General features: G+C 37.3%; 1 protein-coding gene across 2 annotated transcripts in view; it reads right to left on the minus strand.

Moving 5' to 3' along the window:
- Positions 1-1,100: 1,100 nt before the first annotated feature.
- The window catches only part of LOC148674393 (biglycan-like), a 47,277-nt gene continuing 33,036 nt past the window's right edge, over positions 1,101-15,341 (minus strand). For both annotated transcript variants that reach the window (XM_088627110.1, XM_088627111.1), the window contains exons 3-8: positions 8,878-8,990; positions 6,995-7,205; positions 5,128-5,238; positions 4,734-4,827; positions 2,969-3,107; positions 1,101-1,701 (exon numbers count right to left, since the gene is read on the minus strand). In XM_088627110.1, coding sequence (XP_088483236.1) covers positions 1,504-1,701; positions 2,969-3,107; positions 4,734-4,827; positions 5,128-5,238; positions 6,995-7,205; positions 8,878-8,990 — 866 coding nt within the window. In that variant the 3' untranslated portion in view covers positions 1,101-1,503. The remainder of the gene's footprint in view (positions 1,702-2,968; positions 3,108-4,733; positions 4,828-5,127; positions 5,239-6,994; positions 7,206-8,877; positions 8,991-15,341) is intronic.

Here is a 15,341-nt window from a genome sequence, read left to right on the forward strand (position 1 = left end):
TTATTCAAAGTAACTTACAGTACATTTGTACCCATAAATACATGTGGGCAAATCCCTTTATTAAAATAAACATAAGGTGTTTATCAAGGGCATAGGAGCTGTGCCTCAACCTTACTTTTTGAACCCACAACCTCCTAGTTATGAGTCTAGACATGTAACCACAACTCCACACTGCCGCCTGCCGAAGGCTTGAAATGGTTGCTGCTGGTGAAGACTCCAGGATCACGCAGCAAAGCTATTGGCCTTCAGATTTTGTAAGTCAGACAAGCAGCTGATCACTTGCCTGCAGAACCTTCCCAAGGGTGACAGCCTAAGCAGAACCAACCCTTCTGTGATTCATGACTGATGACTTCAGTAATGTGTCACATGCAGCTACACTGGGGCGCATCTCAATGATTACAGAAAGAAGTCAATTTTGACCATGTTGCTTAGTGCTTGTATAAACACTTGCGGATGGCTTTTTAATCTTCTGCACAGCCTGATGTCTCTGTGTGAGGGGTGTGTGGGCCCATACATATTGTTTTTTCTTTTCACCTCCAAACCTCTTTGCATAAATGTGATCCCACAGATGATGTGGAATGGTGGCAATGCACGCAGGGCTTCAGTAGTGATTTCATGTACAAGTAGCAGGACCTCAGATATGCATTCCAAGACTTTCCCATGCCAAAATAATCAAGTTTGATATGTACTTGTGCCTGATTTAGGAAAATACCACTCAGTCCTTGATTGCATTAAATGGAGTTGAGCCACTTGAATGGAAAGTGTCTTAGGGGCTACTGAATTACTAAACTTTGCAAATCTGGACCAGTTCTTATCACTATTGCAGTGTAATGAAGATGCAAAGCCTTTATTCTTGTGCACTAAGGCTGCATTAGGGAAGCAACAGATGTATAGAAACAGCGTTTCTTGTATTGTACCCTACTAAAGTGATTTTCAGATTTACAGCATTAAAAGCTGAGCTGCTCAGACAGAAAGATAGCAGGTTTTGATAGGAACCTAAAGAAATTAACATGAAATGTATAGTGCCCCCCCTCCCACACACCCCAAAACTATTCATAGGAGAGATTCCTTAAGAAAAAGCAGAAAGGAAACAGCCAGTCTGATTTTGTAACCAACAACTTTAAAAAAATCTATTTCAGACACTAGATTTCTTTATGCTTATCAATAAAATAACTCCAAAACCATAATAATATAATAAGAATAATGCTATCAATAAAAACAAAAACGCCACTGTATCAAGATTTTGCTTGAAAGTTTTTTTTTTTACCAGAAACTATGCTCATCGTTATTGATACTGAAAGAAACTTGACAGGATATCACAAATATAATTACGTTTATGTTTGCACTTCATTTGTTTTTGTGTCGTTTGTTTTTTTAATCAGGCCGTTAAACAAAACTGAAAATTCAATAGGTTTTTTTTTTTTTTAAAAGTTGCGTCTGAAGGTAAGTCTGTGGGGTATCAATTGTTTATCAATCTGGTTTCTCTTCTGCCTCTTCCTCTCTTTATTTCTTGTAGTTGCCAAATTGTATGGCCTGTCGGCCGTTGACACAGCGGAAGGCAGCAGGCTGGACCTCCCAGTAGTTGACAGGGTTGCTGAAGAGACTGATGCCATGGTAGAACGCTCTCTTCTTGCCAAATCCCACAGGGCAGAAGTCATTCACGTCCACACGGTCGATGTTATTGGCATGTAGGTAGACCACCTAGGCAGAACCAGGCAAAGGTTATGGAAATTCACGTCACCTGTCCTGTTTATAGCGATGATCCTCAAACAGAAGTCTGGCAGGGTTTCTGTAAAGCACTGTTTCCCACATCCAACATTTAAAACCTTTGTGGTTTTATAAATACCCAGGTTTGTAGGTGAATTTAGGTGAATTCCTGCTAGAAATTTGAACACACAGTATTTTGGGATGCTTGAATGTGCTGAGTGGAGTTCATAACAGAAGTTCAGGAGGATGGTAAGATCCTAATCTCACACTTCTGCCTCCTTAATTAAAGAATGAAAGTCCCACACCCAGGATTTCCCTTTGCATATGTCTCTAGCTCCCCCCCCCCCATCTGCACCCCTGCAGCAGCTCCCTAGCTCAATCCTCTCAGTAGTGACGGGGGTTTGGGCAGTCTGTCCTCACAGATAGGCTGCCATTTCCTCAGCTAGGTGAGTCATGTCAAATACAAGTCCACACATTTCTTCCCTCTGTTGCTTTCATTAGGATCTCACTGAACTACAGAATTAATTGCTTTTGCGCTGCAGTTTAATGAACATGTTTTAACAGTTAAATATTTAATTGTGGGGATGCACAGGTGAGAAGAAATGAGTTAAACCATCACAATAACTGATTTTTAGGTATAAATTAAATTAAATTAAACTAGGACTTGGCAGAATTTTTGTTATTTGCAGAGCCATCTTTTTCCACCCAGCTATACCATTATACACCATCAAGTGCTGGACTTGTAATTTTCTATTTGCAGGTGGGCCAACATTTAAATGAATCCACGTTTTATTTGTCTGAGTGCCTAATTTACATTTTGGAATTTTTAAAAATAATACATGTGAGTGAAGTTCTAACACCTTGTGCATGGTTACAGGCTGCTGCTAACTTCTTACTTTGACCAACTTTAGAAGAATTTTAAATAATGTATTTTTAAAAATGTTTACTCAAGCAAGAAATAAGAAAATACATGAGTTAAAATTCACATAGTTTGTAAAAATAAAACAGAAGATTCATACTGCCTGTGGGTTTATAAAATGCTCTAGCTGAATGAAACAAAAGCATGTAAGACTAGTTATCTGTTAATCTGTTAACATGTTAATATTAACATGAATAGTCTGAGATATACTGTAGATAAAGATAAATGAATAGTCAAGAATTTCTCTCAGACACCAATGTGGTGCTATGATGCTGCAAGCTGTTCTGTTTGGCTGTGATGTATTTCTTGTCTGTATTAAAGACAATGTTTCTCTGTCCTCACCTGCAGGTATTTCATGTCTGGCAGGCCAGCAGGAACACGGGACAGGCGGTTGTTGTCCAGATGAAGTTCTCTGAGGTTCGGGGTGTAGGCCAGACTGCCATTCTCAATCATGCGGATATGATTGTATCCAAGACCAAGCCTGTAAGAACCGTGAAAGGCCGTGATGACGAGTAAAATTTCTTTCAGGCTTATTTCTGATAGGGAATATCCATAAAGCACGAGCTGGAACTACACCCAGGATGAGACAGCAGTACATCACAGGGCACACATGGCTACCTTGACTTCATAACAACAAACAAAACCAATAATAATAGTTTGATATAAATTTATTTAATCTAATAGGATACCAAAGCCCTTTACATGTGACGGGGAATGTGGTGTCACACAGTATGAAGTTTCTTTGTTACACTACTACGATGTAAAAAACTTTTTTTCCTTTAATACAGTACATTATCTTTGTGACATATGAAATGTGACTCACAGCCTTGTGCAGGTAATTTCAAAAAATAATTTTCAGTTTATAAAGAGCACTGATTTAGTTCAAATATAGAGGTGTTATATAAAACAAAATACCAAATTTGTTCAATACATGAGATAAAAACAAACTTTGGTATCACTGGTAAATTGCATTACGTTGCAATGGTTTCTATTAAGATCGGAACTCATTGGGGAGTAGCATTGCAGTTTCATGGAGCGATCACAAGAGGGCAGAAGAGCACCACAGATTTTTTTTTGTATCCTGTATGTACTGTAACATGGCAATAATACTCATCCAGCTTTGTGAAATCTAAAAGGAATCTTTTGATATAGAACATTTTTCTAAATCTAATTGCAGAGGTTCACAAGAATAAACCTCCCTAAAGACAATGGTAAATTGTCTTTTGTTAAGCAAAATCAAAACAAAAAAAGATTTTAACAAATAATTTTGAGAACAGTTTGAAAGGTAGAGCATAAAGCTCTGAAGGTAGATCTTGATACAATATGAAGTTGTATTATGTCCAAAATTTAGTATAGCAAAAGCATGGGATACTGTAATGGCAAGGTAAATCAGTGTAAAATTTTTGGTATCACTACAAGATTACCATGGTGGAATTTTTAAGTTTATCTACAGCTACAGCTGTGCAAAAGTGCATTCATACTAAAACACATAAAGATCTGTATTTTTGAAAGGAGTTTGCACACACAAAAATGACTTGTCATATGCAAATGCAAATAATTCAACTAATTCAATATTTTCATTAGTATTAATAATTAGTATAGATCAACAGAAGTATCTTGACATCTTGTGTGCTTTCTAGTAAACAAAGTCCCCAGACATCTGGTAGTCCTAATCTCACACACGTCTGCTCAGGTACTGTATGTACAGTATGTATTGTAAGTCTAGCACCCCATCTACACCCTTTCAGCAACACCCTAGTTCACTCCTCACAATAGTGGGTGTGGGGGGGGGGGGGTAGATAGCCTCTCCCCACCTATAGGAAAAATTTCCTTCAGCTAAGTGAGTCACACCAAAAACACTCCACTTACGGTACAGTATTTTTTCCCTCTGTTGCATGCATTAGTATCTACTGTAACACAACTATTGAGTGGCTTGAGTGGCACATTGAATCTATCAACAAAATACATTTAAAAAAAAGAAATTCTGGGAATTTTCTGTTTCATTGCTTTGATTATACATGCAGAACCAAGTAAAACTACAGGGGCACTGTAGGGCACTAATACTATGGCTCTACAGTACATGGCTGTGTTGCAGTATTAGCTGTACCTGTAGAGGGTTTTGTAGCGGTTGAGGTCCTCCAGTTCAATGGCCTGGATCTGATTGTGATCAAGGTACAGCTCGTGCAGGTTTTCAGGCAGATCTGAGAGACACAGGGAGACAGCCATAGTGATCATGAGGAAAGACAGCTTCTCAGAGCATTTGCACAGCTCGGTGGGACAAATAATCACCTCTGATATGAAATGCAGTTCAAACAAAGGATAATGCAAGTGGGAAGAAGTTAAAACATTCTGAGCATAAAGCAGAGCAATGTGGCCATTTGTGTCTATCTACAGTCCAGACGGAGTACGTTCAAATAGTGAGCTCAGTCAGCAAACTCCAGTGTTCCATGGATATTTCTTTTTTCTCTTTTCAAAAGATACTCTAATCACGAAATTATTACCTTTGGGCACCCCAGTCAGTTTGGCCTCAGAGATGCGAAGGTAGTTCAGTTTCAGTCCTTTGAAGGCTCCAGGTTCAAAGCCACCGTTCTGCAGAGGGTTCTGTCCCATTTCTGCAGGGGGAAACAGTTTTCACCAAAGGGACTGCCATTCCACCAGTTAACAAAAAACTGCAAATGGAGTATTTAATTAAATACTGTTTGCTGTTCCACTGCTAGAATGACTGTCCAGGTTATTCAGCCTTCCTGGATCAAAAATGTAACCTCTGAAATTGTATGATGAAGAAATAACATGCTATGCAGGACAGAAAAATCTGGACAAGGTGTGCATCCTAATGATTTGAAACAAGACAGTGGAATGAGCTGTATCTTCCATTATAGACCCACATGAATGAATAATTGTCAAAATGGCTTTCTTAGTACAAAAACACTTTATTCTAGAATTTGAAATGAGAGAAATTCATAAGTCATAAGTAGGCTTGGTGCTATGAAACTAAAAACCTTAAACGAGGTTATATACATAATTGTTTTTTTAAAGGAACTAGTAATAGGTTTATTCCATGCTGAAAAGAGAAGAAAACACAACATTTTGTTTCGTTGTGTTTTTTTTCTTCTCTTTTCAGCATGGAATACACCTATTACTCGTTCTTTTGCAGCTTACGCATGCTGACACAGCTACCCACCTGAATTGTTTTATTTAATATGACTTTGACACATACTAATTACTTCACTGGTCCAAACATTGATTAGGGAGCATCTCCACTTAGAGAAGGAAATACTGATTCATTGCTTATTGTGAGTGTATTTATTATTAAAATAAATGTGTCTCAAATGAGTTTTACTGGTTTTAAAAGACATTAAGATACTGTGTATTAATAAAGGAACATGCTTTGGACAGTCAAGAGCTTTCTTGTCTTATTCTTATTCATTCTTATCATTAATGATAATTAATGTTTTAATTTACTTCAGTGAGCAGCAAAAATATACTGTACCTATCAAAATAATTATCGAATACTATCTAATCACTAACTCATGTCATGGAGATAAAGAATCATCAGGTCTGGGACCCCCAGGGGTTTCTTTTCTCCTGCTGGGAGTTTTCCTTTTCCCGTGCCCACGTGTTCTACTGTTACTGTTATTGTTATTGTCAACCACTCTGTCATTCTGTAAAGCACTCTGTGGTACACTGTTAAGAAGGGCACCTTAGAAAATAAAAGATTGGTTTGAAACATACCAGGCTTAGCTAGAAGTAATTATAAGATATGAAGTGAACTCTTGGTTGAAACAAACAACTATTGCATGTCTGTTCTAAAGCAATTTATTACTGATTATTTTGTGATGTATTTACTAGAATCAGTTTTTTACTTATTATTATGACTGCTGATAATTAACATGTAATAGTGGTGTTATTTTAGTTTATGGTAAGCTAAGTTTAAAATAATAATTTTGTCTCACAATAAGTGCCTGAAGGTTTTTAATGTGCTGCAAACTTGGATAAACTGCTGTGTCACAGATAGGACTGCAGGGACTGCACAGAACAGAAAACCTCATACTGCCCAACAGTTACAAATTCTAAACTCAAAGGTTATTTGCCACTGCATAAATGTTAGACACAAAACTTTTATTAAGTTGATGTTATGTTCCTTCCCGCGAAAATATACAGCCTAAATAACTGCGTACTAATTTCACACGGCTCTTATCCTGGGTCAAGAGACTCAGGTGTCTGAGACGTCATCAATGCCTGTCAGGGTAACTGCTTGTGTTATTGGTTAATGGGCCCATTTGAGAAGACAAAATGAGAAAATTAATGTAAGGGCTTGAAATCTTATGAGAAGATTATGGAGGAATCCCAGCCATTGGAGGGACTCACCAATGCAGTTCATGTTCAAACCACTGAATGCTCCCGAAGGGATTTTCTTGATCTGGTTTTCATGGATGCGGAGCTCCACCAGGGAAGATGGCAGGCCGGTGGGGATCTCCGTCAGCTGGTTCTTGGAGAAGTAGAGCTTCTGAAGGCGCTTCAGGGTGGAAAAGGCTTTGGGGTGGACCTTGGAAATCTTATTGTTGATCAGGACCAGAGCCTGAGAACACATCACACTAGATTATTTTTCTTCATATTTGCATAGCGGAGGCTCTTGACCTAAGCAACTAAAAATATATGTAACCTAATAGAAATCCTAATAGGACAATGATCCCTTTATGTTAACACCTCAGATGAGGGGTTGCAAATGATTTTATAGCCTCTAATACAGCATATTACTACAGTATTGAAACAGTGTGGTAAGAAACAACCTGGTGGGAGCTGATCCTTTCAAATAATTAATTGCATTATTAGCAAAACCCAGTTTGTTCTCATACTATATACTGTACATGTATAAATATTTATTTAATGTATACCTGGGTCATCTCCATTCTTGAAGATGTTTTATGTATTGGATGTATGTTCGGCACTGTGGGCAGGTGTAACCCACTTGTGCACCCTTATACCCCTTTCAGAATAAGTATTCAAACAAAAAAATATCTACATACTTTAGATATGGTTTGGCCTTTTGTCCTATGGCATCATGGTGCCATTCCTTATATTCAACAAACAATTATTGTATATTACTGTGAGTATAAAAACTAATTTTCAATGGAATGAAACTAATGGGAATTCTTGCTAATTATTATGTGCACAGCCCATAATGTGTTTGTGTTGGCCTATTCATATTGATCCTTGTGTTATTTTGTTATGTACACCTTGGCGGTGGGAAGAAAGGATGTTTCTGCTGGAAATAATAACAAGGAGAAAGGACTGAAAGAGATCCAAAACAGCTACCAGAAATAAAACTTTGAAGAAAGCAGATATTGTACACACTTGTGCTTCATAAAGCCCTGCCAAAGTCTACCATTTAAGATGCATAATCCCAGTTTTTTTTCCCCCCATTTCATTCTTAAACAGGCCAGACTAAATATTGTGTTGGACACAGCTCCAGCATACTGTAAATCTTGTGTATGAAATCTTTATCTGAACTCAGGGCCATATACTCATTTTGACTGAGTTCATTCAAGTCATGCAACTTACTATACTGTGGGTACTGTATATAATCACTTTCATGGTAATGGGTAACTTAAATAACTTGTATTTTTTCCTTCTTTAATTTAGTGTAGTTTTCGTTTAATTTTTATTCCTATCATTTTGATAAAAACTCAAAAGATTAGACTTTTGAGTTTTTAAGTTGTAATATATGGGGAATTTTCCCCAACTACAGTATGTTTAGAAAAGGCATACACTGATATACGTAAGTAGTATTATGCTCTCAAGAGATAGCACCCACTACAGACCACCTTTGCTGGTAGGTGACCAGAGACGATAAAATGCGTTTCATGAAACTCCAGAACCTTGAGCTACTGTTTCCTTAGCAATGCAAACTGCTTAAAAATACAGTTTAAAAGTAATGGAGTCCTATGCAGTATATGATTCAAACTCATGAAAACATTATGTTTTCATAACTACATTATATTTTTTTCCACTGAATCTGGCATAAAAGCACAATTAGAGTAATTGATGTGTGTGGGGTTTTGTTTAATTCGATTTTGGTCCTTTAGCATGAGGATTAACAATAAGAAACCTTAATGAGACACTGACAGAAGCTCCTGATTTGTTCTTCGGGTTTCTTGTTAAGACAGCTCCTGTCTGTATTTTGGAAATAAATTACAAAGTAAAAGTCACAGGAGATATGCAAAACTCAAGTTTATAACAGTGTGCCTTACATAGAGGTTGTGCAGTCCTTTGAGGTCATTCTCTTTGATCTCAGTGATCTTGTTGTTTTGGAGGTCAAGTAAAGCAGTGTCTTTTGGAATGTCCTTTGGAATAGCTGTCATTCCTGCGGCGAAACAGAAGAAAAGCGGAAGTTATCATTGCCTTCACAGCAAAATACTGAAGCAATCCATACTGACTTCACATTGTTAAAAAGATCAAATCCCTACACTCCAGAAGAATTCTGATTTTTAACCAAAAATGACTTTCTGAATACACCATTCCAAAGGTTGACCTTGATGACAGGTTATAAGGATGCCCAAACCTACAGTCTATATTTGTAGAGATCCATTTTATAAAGAAGCAGTGGGTTAGAGATCCAAGAACTGCAACAAAACACCAAACATAAAACAAGAATCACAATCCATCCTTGTTTGACAGCATGGTCTTCTTTACAGAAATTGTTTACTACTTACAGTTTGCCTGCTGCATGGTAGTTCCTAAACTACTTTGGGGCATACTTATCTTATTAAAACAGGGCTCTGCAGAATGTTTTTTAACATTACTGTATGTCTCCCACTGTTGTGTTCTCAGAATTTTTCTGTAGCTTCCATTATTTTAAACGGAAAGAGAAAGCTTTTGCCTGGAGTGGCCAAATCTTTCTTCCACAGCAGAGTAAATAAACTGCAGCTGGTGCGGTAGAGCAGTACTACACTGATCCATTTTAATATTGTCATTGCATCTCATTCAGCCTTTTCTTTGCTTGATGTGTTCATTAGTTGGCCAACACCAGACATAATCTCCATAAAATGAACGAGATTAAATACAGAACCCATAAAAAGAATCTAAAAAAAATGAAATGTCACAAAACTGTTTTTTGCTTTAATTTGTATCCCATTGAACAAAAAGGCAGAGGACTTGATTTTTTGCTACCCCACACAAGCACTATTTAAACATACACTCTGAGGTTGCTTGGCCTCATTTAACTTCCTTGAAATACTTGAATAATTCCAAAGTCAGTATAAAGTAACAGTCACACATTGTATCCTTCAACCAGCTAATAGAAACTTCTCAAAGAATATTTGTTTCTTCTCTGTTTAAAATCAGAAGTAATATTATTTCTACTTTATTTTTCCATTTGATTATTTTTCCATGAATACAAACAAATCGGTTTTGATGGAAACGGAGTACAGCAAACCTAAATGTTTCCAGATACAAGAGAATCACAATATAGCCAGCAGCCATATCACCCTGCAACTCACAACTTTTAACCCACTGAAGCTAAGCAGGTGTGAGCCTGGTCAGTACCTGGATGAGAGACCTCCTGGGAAAAACTAAGGTTGCTGCTGGAAGAGGTGTTAGTGGGGCCAGGAGGGGGTGCTCACCCTGCAGTCCATGTGGGTCCTAATGTCCTAGTATAGTGATGGGGACACTATACTGTAAACAGGTGCCGTCCTTCGGATGATATGTAAAACTGAGGTCCTGACTCTCTGTGGTCATAAAAAATCCCAGGGCGTTTCTCAAAAAGAGTAGGGTTGTAACCCCGCTGTCCTGGCCAAATTTCCCATTGGCCCTTACCAATCCTGGTGAGTGTTCTGGTGCACTATGGCTGCCGTCGTATCATCCAGGTGGATGCTGCACATTGGTGGTGGTGGAGGCGCTATATAAGTATAAGCAATTATTATTAATATACAGACAACCCCTTGGTTGTGATTCAGAAAAGTGTCTTAATTGATATTTTGTGGCTATTATTTGCTTGTTTTGAGGAATGGCTACAGTATATGGACAATGACCTCAGCATTTCCCTAACAAACCAGGAGGCATTGAGGTGTCAACACAACGAAAGCCAGGAGATAATTATAGAAGACCTCGAGTCCTGTTTACTGTACAGTAGATATCCAAGATGCAGTGACTGGTGACTATTTTGTGGTATAAACGTGGGGAGGTCTTCATTGAGTGGAAGATACACACACACACATTAACATGTGTGTCTTCATCATCTTCATGCCAATAAAATTGTTGGATGAAGACTCTTTCAAGTAATTCTGTTTCCGTCTATTTTCATGTAGTTTGTTTTGACAAACATAAATATATATTTACATGTCCATGTGTCATTCGACTTTCTGAGGGAAAAAAATGTTTCTAACCCAACAAAGCATGCTTTGAACACTTGTTATACACTTCATATGGAATGGTCTTGTTTTTCCCTCCCCCAAAATCTTTGTCAACTATAGAAGTGGCATTGTTCTCTGCAGAAAAATGAAGTGTCTTGCAAATCAGTGGGTGGCATACAAGACATATGCGTCCACAACATTTCTTTGGTTTTGCCTGTTACAACATCAATCAGTCTCCACTGATCGTGGAGGTCTGTTAGTGGGAGCAATGTTAGACATCCTCTAGTTGACTTGTTAAATAATCTGCCGTATGTTTCACAGATGTTTCCAAATGCACCCAATCAGAAAGGTGGCAAAACTTGTACGTCAGCAAAACTCTTGCCTGCCTGAGAACAGTGTTCTTCAAGGCTGGTGTTAAGAATTTTGAGCAGGACATCCCAGTGCAATGGTTCAGGTTCCTGCAAAGGAAGTGTTTCTGTTTTAGATGGACAAGTGTTTATTTTTTTTCCTATCTTAGGCAATCAAAACAAGGAGAGATCAGAACAAAAATCAATTATTTTCCAGTTTGACCTAATTCATCACCAAGCAGATTTAAATGTCTCCTTGCATTAAATGCAGCTCAGCAACAGAATAACATTGACATATTTACTTATTTAGAATTTTCTAGAAAAAATAGAAAAAAAGAGTTGCTGTATGCAGAGCACAATAAATAATTAAATGTGGCTTCTCTATGACTTCCTTAACTAGTTATACGTTATTGACTTATGTGATATTTTACTATACATGCATTTTTCTTATTAAGACTGATGTCTCATCTTCAAATTTGACATACATTTTTTAAAATGAGACTTACTGTAGTTAAGAGAAGTTTTGCTTTGAAGCTGTGTAACGTTTTCCATGTTTTCAGGTTTAGTGTAACTATTTACAGTCCTACAAAATGAGTATTTTGAAAATAAGGATTCTGTGTCTCTCTGTTCCTAGCTTTGTCAAAAAAATACTCTACTACTATTGATTTTCTGTTGCCTACTGACATGCTTACTGAAACAAGACTGTGAAAAGTCATTTTAGGTGGTATGAAACCATTATAAGCATTATTGGTTGAATCCAAAAAGCTGCTGTTTAAGAAACTAAAAGTCTGTTTTTCCTGTAGTTTTACCTGTACTTGCTGTTAATAAAATATCTAACAGCTCTTACTGTTGGTTTTATGGTCACTCCTTATTTTAGTGGCTGCAAACGTAAGCTTTATAAAAGGATAATGAGCAATCTATTACAATTCTAAACTGTTACAGATGGAACAAGTTACCATTTGCTTTTAACCTTAGGATGAAGTTTCAGGGTATGCTCAGTAAGGATTATTACGGAGATTAAACTAATCGTTTTAAAAGTTCCATTTCACATGTATACATCTGTTCATATTTTATCAACATATGTAATTAATACAATATTTATAAGTGGCTTTTTAAACCCCAAATCTAACATGTTATTATTTATTGAAGTTCAATCAACCTAGTGCTAAAAACAATTTGCTTGTTTTCCTGCTTTCAGTATGAAAAGGTTTAGTAATAAACACAAGATTATTGCAAAACGTTAAATATTAAACAAACATTAAAAAAGAGTACATTTGTGTTATTCTATGATTTGTTCAAGTTTTCCCATAAAGGGTTAAGCACTCAGCCAAGACGTGATGCTGCTTTTTCCTTGTAAACTAATGTAACAAAAATACAGAGTGACAGAGAGAAAGTCCTATAAAAATAAACCAGCATGCTTTGATGTTAACTGTATGTCCTGTCTGTCTGCGTGAAGCAAGGCATTAACTCAGTATTACACCCAGCAACGGAAGCTGTGGCTTTTAAACATTAGTTTGCTTATTGTTTCCACAAGGAAATGTTTGTTTTCATGATAACGTTTGTAATGTTCGTTTGCTTCTCCGAGGTGACTGTTTCTTCAAAAGAGGTCCTGCTGTCAAACTATAAGGAAGGTTCAGGCTTGTGATTGTACAATGCCCAGAAGTTCAACATTATGCTAAGGTCACAATCAGAATTAGTGACAAGCTAATAGACTAGGGTGGGTTTTGGATCTGTACCGTTCTTACACTTTCAATAGACAGAATGCATAAGAATGCATGGTTAATCTTGTGTGTTTGATTGCTAATAACATATTGAGCGAAGAATTCGATTCGTTTCTTATAGGACCGCCACGAAGTTAACCTCAACTACATGATTGTTAAGGTGGTTCTTGATTCCTACAATCCCATGCAAAATAAAGGTCTTCTGTTTTTGGTCCTCAATGCTTCTAAACTTAAATTTCTTCTTGTGCCTCCCTGCTTTTGTAGTGTCCTGATCTTAAAGTAGTTCCCAGAGAGGACTTGGTCAGTGCCTTTCAGGATTTTGAATACCTGAAAGTCCCTGCATAATCTTTTCTGTTTTAGGATAAAAAAAAACTTCAGTCCCCTCTAAATTGAGTATGGCATTCGCTTCCCAGACATGGAATAAATCTAGTTACTGCCCTTTGTAACTATCTTTAGAACATCTATATACTCCTATGGCATCCTCTATTCTAATACGGTAGACAAAACCAAACATTATTTATCCTAAACTCTATATAATCTGTAGTATATTTTTGGAACAAATTTTGAACTAACATTGGACATAAAACCAAGAAAAAAAATAGAAAATTGGAGCACACACAAAAATAGGAAGAGAGAGTGTGCATTGAATACAGCAACAAACATTTCCTCCCTTGATACTGGATTCTTGCTAGGTTAGACAAGTGAAATAATTTGGTTTCCTCATTCTCTATTTTTATTTTCTTAATTCAGCTTAGTCAGAATGCTACAGCAAGGGTTTGGGCTAGTTCCCAGTCCCTCCATCGCATCTGTGCTGCGTTGGAGTCTTTGTACTGGCTCTCTGTTTCCAGCAAAAATCATTTTAAGAGCATACTTTAAAATTAGAAAGTCATCCCACATAAAAACAAATACTGTGGGATTCTTGAGAAAAAAATAACATGAGGATTTTGGAACATGAGGATTTCTGTAAGCACCCTGGAGGACTCCCTCAGGTATCCAATAGGAAAGATTCTTCAGCACTTTATACACAGGGTAAATAAAGGAGTCCCTTATGACACCTGCAAATCTGTAAATACTTTGATTCCACATCTGTTCTTTGTTTATTTTTCAATAATGCAGCAGGAGGTTTGTGGGTGGGAAGCCTGCCATTACAAGATAAGGTTGGATTCGTTTGAAGTGGAAGAAGATGCCGTACAGAGCCAGTGGTAAAAACTGTCCCCTTGGAGAAAGTTTGGTTCACTTCAAAGACAGAAGGTGTGGGTTAGTGTTGATTGGAGTCATCTAACCATAAAATCTCAAGCTCCCAGCTACCACTACCCTGGATGTGATGGATGCACAGGCCCATTTATGCATATACTGTAACACCATGTTAATCAATAATATCACTTTAAACTGCCAGCACCGTCTGCCAATATGCAGCCAGTTAAATGAATATTGTTAAAAAATAATAAAGGCTCATACTTTTGAGATTGCTGGTGCCTAGGATGTGTGCGCTTTGGGAAGGCACAGGCTGTAATTTGAAGAAATGTAGGGTAATTCACTTGGATATTTTTTCCTCTAGGCTCTCCTCTGTAATTACAGCTATCCACGTAGCACAGGCTTTTACCCTCACCATGGTGTGCAACGTGGAACCGAGAGTGGAGCTCTCGTAATGGTCTGGCAGGTTCTTGTCATCGACATACAAAGAAATGATCAACAATCGACTTTGCCTTGTTACACAAAAAGAATATTGGTGGCCGGTAAAGAGCTGAAAAAAACAGAAGTAAGGTAACAACTCCTAGGAATGTCACACACAGGTTTGTGTAAAACCTGTTTTGTCTTTACGAGAAAAGATCATTTTAAGTGTTCAAAGTGCTCAGCAATGGTTATCAACAAAAAGGCAGCTTAATGGATTCTTTGTGTTCAGAATTAAAATTTAGGGTTACAAATTGAGAATAAGCACATTTGGAATCAAATATACAGTACACATCATTCTTTTACACACAAGGATGAAGGGGGTTTAGAAATATCTGTGCATGTTTTTAAAGTCAACTCTCAGGGATCAAGATCCTTGAACAAGATCTTTCTTACACTCTTATATTCTTTAAACCTGTGTAGCTGATGGGTTCTCTACCTCATCTTACAATTGCATGTCCTGAGAGAACAGTGATCTATGCATTTGCAGTGACAGATAAAAGCAGCAGAGCCCTTACTTGTAACATTGCACTGAGCAAAATGTACCTGAAAACCAAAGATCTTTGACCACATCAGGACAATTTCAAATGCAATAGATACACAGCCGCTATTGATACACCAATAC

This window comes from Lepisosteus platostomus, chromosome 3 (genome assembly GCF_059453375.1).
Source record: "Lepisosteus platostomus isolate fLepPlt1 chromosome 3, fLepPlt1.hap1, whole genome shotgun sequence".
Lineage (NCBI taxonomy): Eukaryota > Metazoa > Chordata > Actinopteri > Semionotiformes > Lepisosteidae > Lepisosteus > Lepisosteus platostomus.